Here is a 13956-nt window from a genome sequence, read left to right on the forward strand (position 1 = left end):
GGTACTGGGGCCGGGTGGTGGTGGTGGGGGCGGTGGTGGGGAGGAGTGCTGTAAGGGAAGTCGTCTTGGAAATAAGGGTGTTTCCTGAGGGCACCTCGCCAGGCAGGAAGGCCACGCCCTGGCTTTTCACACGTTTGCGCACTCTGAGCCAGAGGGACAGACAGGCGGTGGGGGGCAGGTAGGCAAGGGTAGAGAGGAGGTGCCTGCACCGGGCCTGCTGGCCCCAGGGTCCGCTTCAGGCTGTGGCTGTACCGGGCTTATGCTGAAGGTGTTGAGAGATTAGAGCCTGAGCCCAGGACTTTGGGAGACGTCCAAGGAAGGAGGCAGCCTGGTTGCTCAGCTCAGCCTGGGCCCCTCCCCTCAGGGAAGTCCTAGCAGGAGTTACAGAAGTGCCTTGCCACTGGAGAGGGTGGGGGAAGAAGGATGTAAGATGCTCTAGAATTGGTTAATACCTGTCAGGCTCCAAGCCCATCTTCCGACACCTCCCCTGCTTAGGCCACAAAACCTTGTGAGATAGCAGATTAATTTGAAAATTGAGCTGCAGCTGGACGAGTTGATGTCAACTTCAGAGTTCAGTTGTGTTTAATTAAAGCCATCCAGAGACTAAACCTGCTCCCAGGAAATTATTCTGACCGAATAATTAAAAGAGAATAAAGGTTAGATTTGTGTTTCTGGCTAAGTCTCTATTGCATTCGGCATCTACAAAACATGAATTCCATTAACCTTTTGTGAACCAACATTAAATTGCTTTCAGTTAGTTGTCATTCTAATTAAAGTAGAGTCACACAGAAGAGCCTTTGTTTATACTTGGTGTCTGTTCCCTTTTCTTCTCTGGAATTATGTCCTTGAAGAAACGGTCATTTGGAAAATCGGTTCATAACTTTATGTGTCTGCCCATCCCTCCCTTAGTCGGGGTCCTGTTCACTGAGCATCAGAAGGAATTGCACCAGGGGAAGTAGGCTGCAGCTGCAGAGGACGGCTGGGGTAAGTAATCACTGCGGGTGCTTGGACTGAGGTGTGTAATTTGCAAAAACATGTCCTGCGGCCACGGGAGATAAAATGAAGGACTAGTTAAGGTCGCCTGCCCAGTTCAGGCCAACTTGGGCAGGGGCAGGCCCCAGGGAAGGTCTTCCCAGGAGGGCCTTGTGGGTTGGGAGAGGGTGTCCTGCCATACTGTGACCTAACTCCCCCTGGGCCTCTGTGCTTTGGGTATGGGTGGCTTTGTTCCTGCTGAGTGATGGGTCAGTTCATCCGGGCCTGTCTGCAGCCTCAGTGTCCTGAAGGAGTCAGCACACTCGGGCTCTGGGCTCGTGACTGCAGCAGCGGGGAGGGAGACGGTGAGATAGAAGGTCTGTGTCTCTGCTCTAGGACTTACCTGTACCTTGTCATGCAGCATATTTTCCTGCATGATTGTGGATGTGAGGTGTTATGAACAAGAGTCTCTAAGCCAACCCAGGATTTCTCAAGATGGATCACTCACTCCAGGCCCCCAGAACTCAGGAGGCAGGGAGAGGAGATCTGCTTTCTTCAGCTTCAGGTCCGGACAGAGGTCAGAGGTGCTGACTGTACCCTTATTTGTGTGTCTTGGGAATGGGAATGTGCGGGGGTTGCTTGCCGGTCTTTGCTGAGCTTGTGCTGTGCTCTGGGCCTAGAAGAAGCTCATAGTGGTCTGGGATCTGGACCAGATGCTGCTAAAAACAGAAGGGGCAGCCTGACTCCACTTGGGAAGATGGTCATGCCTCAGGCTTCAGACCCAGGAGCGCCTCGGGTCTGCGGTTTCCTAGTGGTGCCAGGCGACCTGGCCATGTCTGAGCTGGGGCTTGAAGTCAAGTTGGCTCTTCTCTTTCCTGGTGCCCCAGCTCCCTGGGCTGTCTCTGACTCCTGATGAGTTTTCTGGCCTTCCCTCATGGGCCATCAGGTGCCCTGTTGTCTTTTCTCACAGGGCTTTTCCGTGAGCAGATCTGGGGTTACCTGAGGATTGGCACCCCATCTCCCTAGCAGACTGGGGACTTGCCCCGTCTTCACCGTCAGGAAGCTTTAACAGCATGTACCATTCATTCCGTAATTGCTGCGTGCCAGATTCTGTGTTGGGCAGTAGAGACCAGAGAGAGGTGATGCCGTCCTTGGTCCCCGAGGTCAGAGAATGATGGGCACAACCAAAGTGCAACAGAACTGTCCAGAGGCAGGGCCAGGGTCCAGGAAGGCCAAGGAGTGGCAGGGACACCCTCAGAGGGGACACTGTGGAAATTGCATAGTGATGCAGTCAGGAGTTCCTTGCTAAATACAGTGGGGAAGGGCATTTGGCCTGAGGGAAAGGTACTTGCTGATGTGTGAGAGGAGGTGGGGGAGAGGCAGGCTCAGGCCAGGGGCCGGGCCAGAGCGGGCTTGGACTCTAGTCGGTAAACAAGAAGGGTATGTGTTGGGATGGCCACAGAATCCAGTGTTCTTTTGGTTCTTTTGAATCCATGGTGCCAATATGGAGGACAGATTGGAGGGGAAAAAGACTCGCAGCCTTGGGCTAGTTAAGAGTTATAACAGTTCATTTGAGAGATGATGAGAGCCTGGGGACCAGTGGCAGCGGGCATGGAGAGAGAGGCGTGAAGCCCAGGGATGTTAAGAAGGCAGAGTGAACACAGCCTGACGCTTAGTTGGACATCGGAGGTCAGGGTGAGGCAGGCTTCTGGGTGCTCCCGGGATGACTCAGCCTGGCTCCTGGGTGAGTGGAGGTGCAGGACTGGGGGGTCAACAGGGCAGGGCACGTATGGAAAACAGTGGATTGCCTGTGAGCCCTCTAGGCAAGGAATTCCAGTCAGCAGTTGTGTCTGGAGATAAGCCCAGGGGTCTGGACTGGAGGTAGGAACTTGAGAGGTGGCAGGACGCAGGGGCAGTGGAAGCCTGGGGTCTGCTACATTGTTAGGAAGTGTATGAATGTGAGGAAATAGAATGGGGGAAATACCAGTATTTCAGGAGCAGGTGGAGAGGACAAGAGCTTGTGATGGCTCCTAGGGTCTAAGAACATAAGGAACACAGACATCATGTTGAGTGAAAGAAGCTGGACACAAAAGAGAGCATACCCTGTGATTGCATTTAGATAGAAGTCAAAGCTGGGCAGAGCCAATCTATGGTGATAGAGGTCAGAACAGAGAGGGAGTACTGACAGGAGGGTATCACAGGGCAGGCTTCTGTGCCGGGAACGTGCCAGCTCTTCATCTGGGTGGGTGTGTACACGTGTAGGCAGATAGGCAGATACCCTGAGATGTCTGCACTTTACTGTAATTTATACCTAAAAAAAAAAAAATCTTTAAAAGCTTAAGAAAGAAGGGAAGGAAGATGGAAGTGTAGGGGAGGAAAAGTAATTTTCCTTCCACCCTGTGAATTCTTGGCTGAGACCCCTGTAGTAAAAGACAGATAAACAAGAGACAAACAGAAGTTTACGAACACATACACCTCATGTGTACATGGGAGGTACTCAGGGAAAAATGAGCAACTCCCCAAGCGGGCTTAAAATTCAGGCTTAAATACCATCTTAGTAGGGAAAAGGGAGGGAGGGAGGCCTCCTAGGGGAGAGTGCATGATTTTTAGGGAAGATGAAGGACCCTTAGAATGGTGGATGGGAGGTGTGATGGTTTGTGACAAGTGTGTCTGGGTGTGGTGTGGACTCCAGTCTCCTCTCCTGGGATGAGAGTCAATCTCCCTTGGTTGATGAAGCTCCTGGGAGGGGATTTTTTTTTTTTTTTTTTTTTGCGGTACGCGGGGCTCTCACTGTTGTGGCCCCTCCCGTTGCAGAGCACAGGCTCCGGACGCGCAGGCTCAGCGGCCATGGCTCACGGGCCCAGCCGCTCCGCAGCATGTGGGATCTTCCCGGACCTGGGCACGAACCCGTGTCCCCTGCATCGGCAGGCGGACTCCCAACCACTGTGCCACCAGGGAAGCTCCAGGGAGGGGATCTTTGACAATTGAGTTCCTTTTGGAGCATCTGTCTTTAGGCAGATGGGGAGCTCAGAGAAAGCCTCTCACTGGATTGGCTGTTTTTCAGGTGCCTACAGCTCAGAATAATCAACATACCAAAGTGGCATATTTGGGGCTGGCATATTCTGCTGCTCTTCAGAAGGAAGATGGAAGGAAGGAAAGAAGGGGAAATAAGGAAGGAGGAAGGGTGGATGGAGGGAAGAAAGAAAGAAACCTGAAGCCGGTGGTGCCTGGCAGGAGAGGATAGGGTTTTCAAGAAAGAGGATGTGACCAGTGTCGCTCACACGCCTAGAGATCAAGCCCTGGGCTAGCTCCATAGAGTGACCTGGAGGCTGCCCTCCCAGTCCTCCCATGGTCACTAGAGTGTGTCCCCAGCGCTGCGGAATGAGTGGCATAGAACAGACCCTAACATTGAATCAGGACAGGGAGGGCATACCTGAGAAATCTCCCGTGCTTGGGTCATAGTTCCCAGCAGTGCAGATGGCCCCTCTGGTTTCCTGAGTGTCCTCCCAGGCAAATCCCGGTGTTGAAATTTGATAACGTTTAATAAAAAATGTTATTATCTACTATAATTTAAAAGAACTTCCTTCTGTTTCAGTGTGAGGGTTTCCCATAGAAACCACTTCAGCCTGGGCGGCTGTGAATGGCGGCTTTATTAACAGAGCCATCTGCAGGCTTTCCTAACAATCTGTCGCCCTGCTCATGGCTTCCAGTGCAAACATTGTTTATTGTGATGTAGGCCTCAGCCTGTCACCCGTCACCTGGAGGGGGACAGCCTTCCCTGCGCCCCGAGGCAAGAACAGCTCATCTGCTTCCCTCAAGCCCCTTGGACGCAGGGCCCTCGCAGAGCAGGGGAGGGCAGAGCCCTCGAGCTCATCAGGAGGTCTCTCCCCTGAGAATCAGATGCTCCCGGTGGGCAAACCCTTACTCTCTTTCAGACGGAGACCAGGGAGACGGGGCCTAAACTTACCTAAACTCACAGTGAAACATGCCCTTTTCATTGCAGCCTTAGGTTTTTTATGTCAGATACCTGACTTGCCCTCACGGAAGGGCTGACTCACCTTCAAGTGGGACTGGTATGAGAGAGACCTCACCAATGCTCCAGGGGCCTGAGGGCTTGAAGCTAACACATTCTTTCGAGAGAAAAGGGACTCTTGGCTCAGCTCAGAATTAATTCATCTTTTAAATGGAAATGTCAAGGCCTGGCAAGCACTCCTGCTCATGATTCTGGTGCTGAGATATTCATGGGCAGCAAACAGTAGGCCACATGAAAATGGATTTTGCCATTGAAACCAGAGGGGACTATCGCTCTCAAAGGAGAAAGCCTGATCACCTAATCTCAATTCTGCCGCAGTTTCACCAGGGCCTGCTATATAGTGGAATTCTTCTTTTTCTTGTCATTTTATTACTTCTGAGTAAGGGAAGGTGATTTAGCCCAAGCACCTGAGGCAAGGCGGCCGTGGGGCGGCTTCAGGAGAGCATTTGCAAGAAAGGGAGTGAGCATCAGTGACACTCAAAGCAGTCAGAAGGGGAAGCCAGTGAGGACCCAGGAGGAGGCCTCGAGAAGGGGTGCAGAATGCCCAGCGAAGGGGAGGACTCCTCTGGCTGCAGGGGTAATGCACTGGCTGCTTCTGGGGGGGCAAGCAGGTAAAGCCTCTGTGTTCCCAGACACACCTCTGACCAGCGCCCCTCCCTTGCCTGGGGCTCCTCCAGGCCCACACTCAGCTAGGAAGTCTCGCACAGACCCCGTGGGGGCAGAGAAGTGGCAGGGAAAGCTGCAGGGAGCGCCGTTTCACATCAGCAGTGTTTTATTTGATCATAGATGGAGTACCTCAAGTGCACAAGGACAAATTTTATTTAAAAATTTTTGTTGTATTAAGGCCCATATTTGTTTCCATATTCCTTTCAAAAGCATAAAAGAGAAGGGAGTTTCTATATCATTATTTAAAAAAAACTTATTTTGAAATAATTATAGACTTAGAGGAAGTTTAAAAAAAGAGAGACTGGTGAACCCTTCCCTCAGCTTCCCTCAGTGGTGACATCTTATATAATGTGTAGTTTTATGTCCAGGAAATGTTCATTGGTACAACAGAGCCATGCAGACCACAGACCTTAATCAGTATCCACCAGTTCTGCCTGCATTCCTGTGTGCGCGTGTGCAGTTCTGTGCGATTTAGTCCTGCTTATAGATTCGTGTAATCACCACCACAACCAAGATGCAGCCTGTTCATCATCGGAACCCCCGTGCTGCCCCTCTGTAGTGACATCCCCTCCCCTCCGTCCCTGTCCCCTGGCAACCACTAGTCTGCTCTCTAATGTTGCTGTTTCAAGAATGTTATAAATGGAGATGTACAGTTGGTAAGCTTTCCAGACTGGCTTTCCAGGATCCATGCTCCGAGAGGGTAGGGCCTGCATCTTTCCATTGCTGGATTCCACGCCGAGCCCAGTACAGTTTGCACATGGACCCGATGAAACAATGACTCCTAGTCGCATACAAATTCGCCGGGTGCAGACTGGCTACCACTTTGAAGGTGTCGGCAGCACAATACGTTTTTACTGTAGAGTGAGTGAAGTCTGTAGAAGGAAGAGGCCCTGCCCTTCCTGGTCATCCGACTTACACAGTTGCGTTAACCGAGAGAGAGTTCTGCGGCTGATGCGGTAAGAGAATGCCAGCTTCTGGTTTCCCTGCTTCCAACCAGGTCTCCAAGTCAGCCCGACCCAGTGTTGGCTGAATGGGCATCACTGTGCTGAGATGGGCTCCAGAGTACGCTTTGACCCTTCCCAGGATGCACTATGGCTTGGTGGAACATCAGGAATGAAACGGGATGACCAGGTATGAGGGCTTTGCTTTTTATTAAAAAGTTATTTTTCTTCCCTGAGGCCCTTTTAGCACTTTGTCTCCAGCTCCTTTAGTGTGAGATCCGGCAAAAATGAACTCTGCCAGGGGTTGAAATCTGCGTAATCCCGCAGAGATACTGAGTCAACACTGGCAGTTATGCATATTCACGCTTGTCCCTGGGTGGCTCCCTAGGAAGATCTATTTTCAGGACTGCGTGTTTACACTGCTGAGGGAGAGGAGAGGCAGGATCAAAGCCCTCTCTGGCTGAGCCTGGGCTGGAGGATTAAGGGGAAGAAGCACTTGACTGATGAAGGAAGAAGCTACTATGCTGCTTTTTTGGTGAAATGGAAATTGCTCAAAGGTTGGAAAATAAGGGAGCAGCTTCTCCACACAAATAGGTTTAAATTGAACATCAGGGACTGAGGACACAGGAGCCAAGAAAGGCAGGAAGGGCAGGGAGTCACTGGCAGCAGGTGCCGCAGCATGCCTGGAAGCTCTGCCCCGCACTCCAGTTGTAGGGATGACAGGAGGGGACTTGTGCAAGGGAAGGGTCCCTCCAACTTTGTGACTGTTCAGAGCCCAAAGACGCTTTTTCCAAAGCCTAATCACTTTCTGTGGTTTCTGCATATACTGGTCTCAAATCCTTCCTACCAGAAGCTCAACCCATTTCATTCTCTTTTTGTTACTAATAATCACTAAATTAACTGTTCTGCAGTGAGCATCTCCTGCAGTGCTGCACAGCAGAGCACGGGGCTGGCCCCAGGAACTCTGGGGGCAGGAGGACCTGCCTTCAAATCTTGGCTCAGCCACTTGCTACTAGGGTAACCTGGCTTCTCATCTGTAAGTTTACTCGTCTGTAAAATGGAGATAATCGAATTCAGGATTGTTGGAAGAACTGAATGAGTTAGTACGTGGAAAGCACTTCAGTGTTACGTTATGTGTTAGCTGTTACGGCTGAGTAGCATTTCGTTCTGTGGGTGTGTGCCATATTGTAATCATTGAGCACTCAGTTTCTTATTTTCCACATTTCTTGATGTTTTTGTCCTTTGAGATACAGAAGTGGCACCCTTAAGTTTTTCTGCTAGACTTTTGGATTGGTAAAATTAAAACAAAAAACACAAACGTGTTCAGTTCTGTAAGCTATGGTCTCCTGAGATGTCACCCATGGATATAGAAATGAAACACACTGACGTTTCTAGAGACAATGAAACTTTGTTTTCTCCTTTTGGGATTCTTTCTCTTTTAGTTTCTTTGTCCACTTTGTATCAGAGGTTACTGTAGGGGTCTATTAATGAGGGTGGAGTCGAAATTCAGGTTTCCTTTGGAAAAGATGAACTGATTAGCACAAAAGGTGTAATATTATCAGAGTCCCTGAGGAGAGCAGGAGTTGCCCCTTTACAAAGGAGACGTTTACTATGGTCCTTGAAGATGCCAGTCCTGGGCATCCTGGACAAAGGCGGCTCTTCAGCAGGGCCTATTTCTGTGATGGGGACAGACGTGCAGCGTTGCTGTGGGCAGTGCCCTCACCCTCTCCTGAACTGAGGACTGAGATGACATAGTCCTCTGCTGTTTCCCCGTCTCCTTTCCAAAAATCTCTGAATCTTCACCCACATCTTTTCCTTCTTCCTCCATTTATAGAGAATGTCGTTCTCCTCGTGTAAGTGGAAGAGGCTCCAGCTTTCCAAGTTACAACACACGAAGTCCTGGCGTGGCAGTTATCTGGGTAAGTGAACGCAGGCCTGTTCCTGAACCTCTCCAGCCCGCCCCTTGCCCACAGGGCAACACACCCCTTGTCATTGCGAGCTGGGGTGTCTGGGGGTGCACTGGCCACACGGGGACTCCTCCAGCAACAGCTCTGCTCCGCTCCACCCAAGTCCTGAACACATGCTCTTCAGCCCCGTCTCCTTTGTCCTAAAAACATGTCCTTGTCCTAAACTCTCATTGTAGTTCCACCTTTAAGCTAGAAACCTAGTTCCTTATAGAAGTTACACTAACAAACACCTCAATATGTCCAAGATCTAATTCATCATTATTTCCCCATAGAGGTTCCTTTTTTGGATCTCCTTTTTTATTAAGAAGAAAAATCATATTGTTTAGTGGGTTGGTTCTGGTGTCTGTCAGCTGTTTTGTCTCTGAATTCTTGAAAGAGGAATTCCTGCCCCAAGACAGCATCTCACAGGTTAGTATATGCGAGTGGCTGTGAACATATATTCATAGTTAACAAGGATGAATAAGATGATGATGAAAACCCCATCGTTTCCATGACTGTAAAACTGGGAATGTATGGGATACTCTTAGTCTAATGCTTCATAAAGAAAAATTTGTAGCAGCTAATTTATGGTTGCGGTGTACAGAGGATGTGTCACTAAGCAACACGGGAGAGATGGCGAAAGCGGGACGCTGAGTTCAAGGGCTTCTGGCAGGCTACACCGGGGAGGCAGGCAGTGGAGGCGGGTCAGGCAGGTAACCAGGATCACCAGGATTACCTAACAAACACTGGAGAGAGTGTAGACATGAAATAAATTAAAACAAAGCTATTCCCTATTAAATGGAAGCATAAATGAGAAGTAATTTCCTCTAACATTATGAGATGGAGTCTGTCACTCCAGAATAGCTGTATCCATAGCAGTGGCAGTGGTCAACTGATAAATGTGTCCTTCTGAACTGTCATGTCTTCTGATGATTGGACAGTCACGGAAACTAGCAGCATAAATGAAAAAAGACTCAAGACACATTTGGAGAGACAAATGAAACATTTTATTTTTTAATCTTCAAAATCTTCTGCCATAAGACAGGAATGCATGATAGAAATGGCTCAACATCTTCACATGAAACACTTGGATTCATTTTCATTCACAAGTTTTTCTAAAAACATCTACAATTTCATAATCCCACCCACTTCCAACCATTATCACAGATTTAGTTGACTGTTAAACAGTAGTCGCCAGCAGTAGAGCTGGAACGCTTTCTGCGTATTAGTAGTGTCTTTGGAAACTACCACCCAAGATATCACGAATATAAATTTCATGGTACACAGCAACCCCAAAGGTGACTGATGTCCCCAAATAAACTCCCTGCTTATCATGGAGAGTGGTATCCCCCGGGTACTTAACGAAATGCTTTTTCTTCTCCTAGAATTACTTGTTCATCTCATAGTATTTTTCTTGCAGGGTATATAGCACATGCTGACCTGATGATTCAGTCACCATAGCTAATAGGCAAATATATATGCCTGATACTACTGCTGCTCTCTGATAATTATGTACAAACATACTGAAAAATGATGGGTTGCTTGGAGTCTACCTCCCTTCTTCTGAAGAGAACTACTTTGAGGTTTTTTTTTTTTTTGAACAGTTGTAAACAAAAGGAAAGAGAAATACATGGACATATATCTATACACAGAGATAACACACTGAGTATTTTCAGTGTGGTGCATATCTTCTTATATAGAGATACACAGAGTGAGTGTCTACACTCACCCCTTCACACATACCCACACCCTTACATACAGCATGTGAATACAAATGTCGTGAGTGTCCTTGGGAGTTCACTGAAGTTTGTGTATTACCAAATGATGATGAAATACCTGATTTGTATTACTCCTGAGAAGACAGTAGAAGGGAATGACAGTTCTGATGCACTTTGGAATGGCACAGTCACGTAAACACTTGCATACTTAAGACTTTTGAACTCATCCAAAGTTTCTAAACATGATCTAACCAAAAAAAAAAGATATCAAAACATTGCAAGTTAAAAAATAAAAGTCTTTTTTTATAATCAAAGTATAAACAAATATATAGGAAATGCATATTTGTCAGTAATTATTTTGAAAATAGGAAACACATACTTAAGAAAAACAATCATCTGACAAAACTTAAAAAAACAACTATCCAATGCATAATAACACATGCACTGCCCCCAAACAGCAGAGGATAGCCACATCAGAACTGCAAGGCTTACAGCAACTCCACCAGAGAAAGATCACTGTGTATAGCAGGTCTGTTAGTATGCAATTTATCAAAAATGCCTGTGACTATTATTCACACTTATATAAAAAAGAATTTGCCATTTGTTGAGTATTTTATCCCTCAATAATCTGTATAAAAATTACACCTAAACCAGTGAATTTCAAGCACCAATTCAATCATTTAAACTTTATTAATATTTCTGTTATTGAAGGAGCAAATTATGATGAAGGCTAAGCTAAGATTAGCCAAGTGTAATTTTATAGGCGTGCGGTTTCTTCTGTTCATTCACTTGAATGCCAAACATTTGAAAATGTTTAGGCCAGCAAAGGAATCCTTGGAGGAATCCATTATTTCGGAGTATCAATGGTTTAATATACATTAAAAGCTCTTTAACAAACCACTGCTTTCTTAGTTCTAAGATAAAATAGATTTGCACACAGGAAATTAAGGGGCTTAGAAAAGGCAGCACCTACATGGTAGACTAACAAGCACATCTGGACATCTGCTGGCTACGTAAGAAAAGGGTGTTATTATTTAAGAAGGCAACACCACTGCTCATGGCACTAATGAAGTTTTTAACTAAAAAATTTCCACTAGACATTTGGGGTGGGAGGGAATCTCAGTAAGAGAAGGTTTTTTTTGGTTTTTGTTTTGTTTTTCTGATTTTCAGCATCAGGAAAAAAAAGTAGCACAGTCTGAGCCAGCAGATGAGTAACAGTGTTTGTGATGCCTCTGCTTGTTCCTGAAGAAAACCTGCTCAGATAATGAGGGGTTTATTTAAAATCTATACAACCGCTATTTTTGTTTCCAGTATTAACATCATACCACTCACGTACACAGTAATTTCCGAGACATAATTAATGTTTCAGTCTTTTCCTACTATTAAGTTTGGTTAATTTTCAACACACATCAAACCGAACCTTTAGGTCGACTGCATTTAAGAGACGGAAGATAAGACTATTGAAAACAGATTACGTGGAAACCAAAATCTCCGTCAATAGTGATTCTCCATCACTTCCTGGCCTGTTATCTGAAACTTTATCACAAGACCACATCATGCAGCTGGAGGAAAAAAGTGAGTCACGCGGAAGTCCTGGTGTTAGGACAGGGGTGAAGGGTCTTGCTGGTCCCCGGGAAGAGCGCCTTCGCTCTGCTCATCACTCATCTCATGGGCTGGCTCTTCATAAACAGGCTCACCGAGGTCTTCGCTGCCCCCCTCACTCTGCTCCTCACTGTGGTCTTCGCTGGGCCCCACAGTCTGTTCCAGGCTGTTCTCCAGAAGTGTGGGAGAACTGCTTATCCTGCTTTCTTCTTCAGCTGTCTCATTTAAGGGCTGGGAAGGAGGTGGTGTGGGAGCATCAGGCTGCATGACACTTTCAATGGAAGAGATGGGGGCTTTGGTGAGCGCAGTATCTGCTACAACCTCATTTTGAGGCAAAGATAACTTTTCCACAAGTTTCCACTGAATGATGCTCGTGTCTTTTCCACCAGTTGAAATCAGGTGACTGTCATTATGAGTAAAACTGACATTGGTGACATGGCTGCTGTGGGCACTGTACTTGTGACTGGGAGCCTACATGAAATAAATCAGATAGGAAAATTAAACTCAATTCTTCACATGCCTACTTACAGCAATGGAGGTGACTAGGTTAGGGAGGTCATTCAGTTTGTGAAACAGGTAATTCAGATCAAAACCACAAGTCATTGACTCTGAGGAATAAAGCTAGCAGTAATTTTCTTTTTAATACCTATTTATGTGGGAGAAACAAAGTAACTGGACAGCTGTACTTTCAGACTGTAAAAAAAATAAATGTCTCTTCTGCATACTTGTTAAGAGTTTAGTGACTATTCTACTGAGACGGCTAGGGGAGAATTTACTAGGTTGGAAAGATTAGAGACGATTTGGGAGTCATAATGTTGATCATGTACCAAAAATAAAATATTTTAATATGTTTAGAAGAAATTTAAAACTACCAAGGTATCGGGCTTCCCTGGTGGCGCAGTGGTTGAGAGTCCGCCTGCCGATGCAGGGGACACGGGTTCGTGCCCTGGTCTGGGAAGATCCCACATGCCGCGGAGCGGCTGGTCCCATGAGCCATGGCCACTGAGCCTGCGCGTCCAGAGCCTGTGCTCCGCAACAGGAGAGGCCACAACAGTAAGGCCCGCGTACCGCAAAAAAAAAAAAACAACAAAAAAACTACCAAGGTATCAAAATGAAAAAAAAAGGACAATAAACAAAAATGAATAAAACATCATCAAGTGGCTTCTCTGTCTTCTCCTTTACCTTAATGAGGAAGGAAAAGACAAGCACTGCCTGCTTGGATGCTTACAGATGACCCTATTCCCTCCCCACAAGCACTGTAGTATCACAGACAGTAATTAGTAACCCTATGAATATTTTCCCACCATTGACACAATATATTCCCAAACAAAAATTATCCCCAAACAAAAGGCCCTATAACACTAGTTTTCATTAAGTTGATTTTACCTTTGCTTTGGAGCAGGGATACTGAAACAGGTGGACTTTGCAAAAGTCATCAGCAACAGCTATCACCTTTCTATTGTGGGATCGCACCAGTGCATTGATATCTGTCCCATCAGATCCTTCTGGCCAGACACCTTTGATATGGAAACATGGTGGGGGCGGGGGGGGGGGGGGGATAGAAAAATTAGCCTGAAAAATACAACTGCCATGCTACGTGTGTTTATTTTAGAATCTTAATTTTCATCCGTGTTCAAACTCTTAGCTGCTAAATTTCCCTTAAAGATTTCTTAGTGGCTCAATACTTCATTCAAATGATGAAATTTTATCCAAAATCTAATAATAAACTGAAATAACCTCAAGATGGAAAATTTAAGACTTTAAACTTTAAGACTCAAAATACTCACTAGTAACCAGCAGGTGGTGCTAATAAATTTAGTTTTAGGTCGTCTCACCTTGACCATAAGCTCCTCCTGTTTAAAGTTTCCAGTTGGAGGGGAAATTCTCAGTTATTTCTGTAGCACAGTGCAGAAACAATGCCATAGCACTAATTCTTCAAAGTGGACTCTGCTCCCTTTCAGGCAGGCACTTAAAAAAAACACCTCATAGAGATTCTTAATGGAAATGTATAGGCCATCCACTAGTCTATCATGTTATCCATAGAAGTCTCCATAAACCATTACTTATGTCCAAAGGTT

At 46.6% G+C, this 13956-nt stretch overlaps 2 protein-coding genes across 11 annotated transcripts in view; one reads left to right on the forward strand and one right to left on the reverse strand.

Moving 5' to 3' along the window:
- COX7A2L (cytochrome c oxidase subunit 7A2 like) overlaps positions 1–11851 on the forward strand; it is a 29144-nt gene extending 17293 nt beyond the window's left edge. The window contains exons 1-6 of one of the 6 annotated variants that reach the window (XR_013830995.1): positions 61–984; positions 1394–1549; positions 6669–6802; positions 8447–8531; positions 8852–8987; positions 11703–11826. Coding sequence is in view for 2 of the 6 variants with exons in the window: in XM_079940533.1 (XP_079796659.1) it covers positions 1468–1549; positions 6669–6802; positions 8447–8531; positions 11703–11731 (330 nt within the window). In the remaining 4 variants the exon portion in view is untranslated. Of the gene's footprint in view, positions 1–60; positions 985–1393; positions 1550–6668; positions 6803–8446; positions 9395–11702 lie in introns of those variants that run through there. The other 5 variants (XR_013830992.1, XR_013830994.1, XM_079940533.1 and 2 more) reach the window with 5 other exon arrangements.
- The window catches only part of EML4 (EMAP like 4), a 154352-nt gene continuing 149938 nt past the window's right edge, over positions 9543–13956 (reverse strand). For all 5 annotated transcript variants that reach the window (XM_079940524.1, XM_079940525.1, XM_079940527.1 and 2 more), the window contains 2 exons: positions 13265–13395; positions 9543–12349 (listed from right to left, as the gene is read on the reverse strand). In XM_079940524.1, coding sequence (XP_079796650.1) covers positions 11876–12349; positions 13265–13395 — 605 coding nt within the window. In that variant the 3' untranslated portion in view covers positions 9543–11875. The remainder of the gene's footprint in view (positions 12350–13264; positions 13396–13956) is intronic.

The sequence above is a fragment of the Stenella coeruleoalba genome (genome assembly GCF_951394435.1).
Source record: "Stenella coeruleoalba genome assembly, chromosome: 13".
Lineage (NCBI taxonomy): Eukaryota > Metazoa > Chordata > Mammalia > Artiodactyla > Delphinidae > Stenella > Stenella coeruleoalba.